This window comes from Sipha flava, unplaced genomic scaffold, assembly GCF_003268045.1.
Source record: "Sipha flava isolate LNK unplaced genomic scaffold, YSA_version1 44664_pilon_pilon, whole genome shotgun sequence".
In the NCBI taxonomy this organism is placed as follows: Eukaryota; Metazoa; Arthropoda; class Insecta; order Hemiptera; family Aphididae; genus Sipha; species Sipha flava.
In genome coordinates, this window is record NW_020273187.1 from 7127 (window position 1) to 10386 (window position 3260).

Sequence of the window (3260 nt, forward strand, 5' to 3'; positions counted from 1 at the left end):
AATGCTCCATAGAAAAAATCTTAATAATAAACAAAATACTATTTACAAATCATTGTATATTATTATCAAATCATTGTTAGTATTAATCAGAACTGAAATAATTGCAATCGATATATTTACTATAATATTATTACTAAGCGCGGATACAGGGGGGGGGATCTGTGATGGCTGAAGCCCGCCCTTAGACTATGATTTCGGTACTTAAGATATTTCAAAATATAAGAAAGATTTCGTACAAAATACAAATCGACATGCGCAATGAATAAGGCAATTCATTTTTATAATTTTTTTTAGTCTTGCTGTTTTTCGGGACGGGACGCGAATACATTTATTTTCTGATGTATAGGTACGCGACGACTTTCGTGCGATGAAAAGAAAAGGAAAACGCGGGCCGGTCAGAGGCACGTCCATGAAGGGCAATTACGATCGGTAGAAATGGAAGAACAAAAAGTTAGAAGGGGCGCGCAGTTGACGGCGGCTGGCGCGTTGATTCAGCGATGACGGTGAACAATAAAAATATCGGTATTTGATGTTGTGGGTCGCCCATAAAGTAACCTTACCATAGAGTAAGACTTACTCTATGAAGTCGCCACAATGTGTTATCAATATTATCATTACTTTTAATTACACATTTTTGAATGAATGACAATTTAACAACATTATTTGAATAATTATTTCTAAATTTTAAATTTTACATCTTAAACTTAATAATTAATAGTTAATACTTAATACCATGAGTGTGAAAAAAAGATGCGAGACATTGTTTTCATTTTTCAATAAGAAAACTAAAAACGATCTTAGTGATGATAATATGGTCGATAAAGATATTCTAGATGATCCTGATTCTGTAACACAAGATGTTATTAAGAGTTCAGCAAAAATAAGTGCTTCTTTCTTTTACTCAATTTAATTAGGTATTTAGTTTTTACTATTTAGTTATTTTTTTTTTTTTTTTTATTTACCTAGGTATTTTGTTATTTAAATAATTTATTGAAATATAATTTGTATAAATATATGCTTAGGTTAAGTACTAATATATGCTTAATGCTTATGTAAATATTTATTATTTAATATTTATAGTTGAAAAAAATGAAACTGAGCTTAATGTGAATGCATATGATGTTGGATTATGTGTTGATAAGGAACTTACAGATGAAGAAAAAATTTAATTTTTGTAAAAATGCATGGAGTCTTGTGGCAAGTTATAAGTTTCCAGTTTTAAAACAAGGAAATCAAAACCGAAGCTTTCAATTAGATTGGTTGAGGCGCTATCATTGGTTGACTTATAGTGAACTAAAAGAAGGTGGCTTTTGCAAATTTTGTGTGCTTTTTGCCCCAACAGGTGTTGGTAAAGGATGTCAGGTAATTATATAGGTATAAGTTTCAATACAGTACAGAAAAAATGTAAATACAAATTAACATAATAATCTAATATTAAAATCATTACCTACCTTAATTTATTTTATTTTTATCTCCAGGTTTTAAAGATGTTTGTTAAAGAACCTTTTAATAATTATAAAAAAGCACCTGAACTTTTGAAACATCATGCAATAACTCAATATCATTTATTAGCTTCTGAAAAGAGTTCAGCATTCATACAAAATTATAAAACCTGTAGATCAGTTAAAGTAATGTTTTGTCAATAATGGAAAAAATAGAAAATGACTTGTACCAATAATAAAAACTATTATTTTTTTGTGGACATAATAATCTTCCGTTAAGAGGTCATAAAGATGATGGTATAATGGATATTGATTCAGCCTTAGCAGGAAATCAAGGCATTTTTAGAAGTTTTTTAGCATTCAGAATTGATTCAGGAGATAAAGAGCTAACTAATCACATTAACAGATGTAAAAAAAAAAAAAATACAACTATGATTAGTAAAACTATCTTGTATAAAGTCGTTATTGAGAAAATTATAATTAATGTAATAAAAAACAAGTACTTTTCTATATTATGTGACAAAACCACAGATTTCAGCACAAAAGAACAAATGACTTTTTCAGTCAGGTACAAATTTATATTAATACATATAGATAAATTATTCTAATTCAATTTTATTTTAGATACGTTGATATAGAAGAGATTCAAATCAAAGAGTTTCTTGGATTTATTGAATTAGGTTCGATAACTGGATCTGTTATTAGAGATACTTTAATCAAACAAATTGAGTGCTATAAATTAAGCTTAAAAAATCTTCCTGGCCAAGGATACGATGGTGGCTCAAATATGTCTGGTAGAATAAATGGTGTTCAAGCATTTATTTTAGAAGATCAGTCTTTGGCAGTATATATCCATTGTTTCAATCACCAATTGAATATATGTATTTTAAAAGCGTGTGAAGTACAAGCTATTTGAAATTTGGTTGGTATTATTGGCATTATATCTGTTTTTTATCTATATCTGCCAATAGAACAAATATTATGTTAGACATTATTTCTAAAGATGATTCAATACCAGCACCCTCAACAAAAAAAACTTAGCCTTGTGTGCTACCCGATGTGTTAAATGCCATGATTCTACTATAACTTTCCGAGAACTTTATTCATATATTATTTTAACTTTAGAAGAACTGGAAAAGATGCCTGAACCTGAGACTGCAGGTAAAGCAATTGATTTCAGTGCAAGTATTAAACGAAGTGAATTTTAAATATCTTTAGAAATTGTAGCTAACTTATTTTCTTATACTAAAACTTTAAGCTTAGTATTACAAAGCTATATATTGGAGTTATCTAAAGCTTTTTTTTCATGTTAAGCAATGGCGCAATTAGGATCTTTGGTCCCTGAAGACAGAGTAAATATGGGGCCCTATAATTACTTAAGTATTAGTAGTCAATTTTTTTTTTTTTAATGCTGACACAATTTGTATTTAATATCGGCGAAATAATACTGTATAAATTATTTCTGGTTATATTTTAATAATAATTAATAATAACAAAATTACAAAATTTATTGAAAAAGAAAAATTTAAATAAAATAAACATTATTTAAAATATAATTATTTAATTAAGTATATTAACTTTTTTCTTGCTTTGGTTTCAGCAAATTGATTGATTATTTTGTCCATACCTAAGATATTAGCTTGTTCTTTTTCAATGTTTAACAGATCAATATTTGACAAACAATTTTGACCCATTGAATTTCTTAAATAATTCTTAATTAATTTAAGCTTCGAAAACGTACGTTCCGCTGATGCAACCGTGACTGGTAATGTGAGATATATATACAAGTACTTAATACTTCACTATAAGTGATGCAAA

The 3260-nt window shown here is 28.0% G+C and overlaps 1 protein-coding gene across 3 annotated transcripts; it reads left to right on the forward strand.

Annotated features, from left to right (window-relative positions):
* The first annotated feature begins 1165 nt into the window (after positions 1–1165).
* On the forward strand, positions 1166–2875 carry LOC112689465 (zinc finger MYM-type protein 1-like). Of its 3 annotated transcripts, none has more exons than XM_025563187.1 (4): positions 1166–1362; positions 1479–2010; positions 2067–2364; positions 2431–2875. In XM_025563187.1, exons 2-3 carry the CDS (start codon positions 1745–1747, stop codon positions 2356–2358), a joined length of 558 nt encoding a protein of 185 aa, XP_025418972.1. In that variant the 5' UTR covers positions 1166–1362; positions 1479–1744; the 3' UTR covers positions 2359–2364; positions 2431–2875. The 3 variants fall into 3 exon arrangements, with proteins under 3 accessions (XP_025418972.1, XP_025418973.1, XP_025418971.1); XM_025563188.1 differs by having other exon boundaries at positions 2446–2875; XM_025563186.1 differs by having other exon boundaries at positions 2067–2875.
* The last annotated feature ends 385 nt before the right edge of the window (positions 2876–3260 follow it).

Coding starts and splice junctions, on each gene's coding strand:
- LOC112689465 (XM_025563186.1), top strand. CDS start 1,745: ATGGATATTGATTCAGCCTTAGCAGGAAATCAAGGCATTTTTAGAAGT. Junction 2,011..2,066: donor CAAATGACTTTTTCAGTCAG/GTACAAATTTAT, acceptor ATTTTATTTTAG/ATACGTTGATATAGAAGAGA.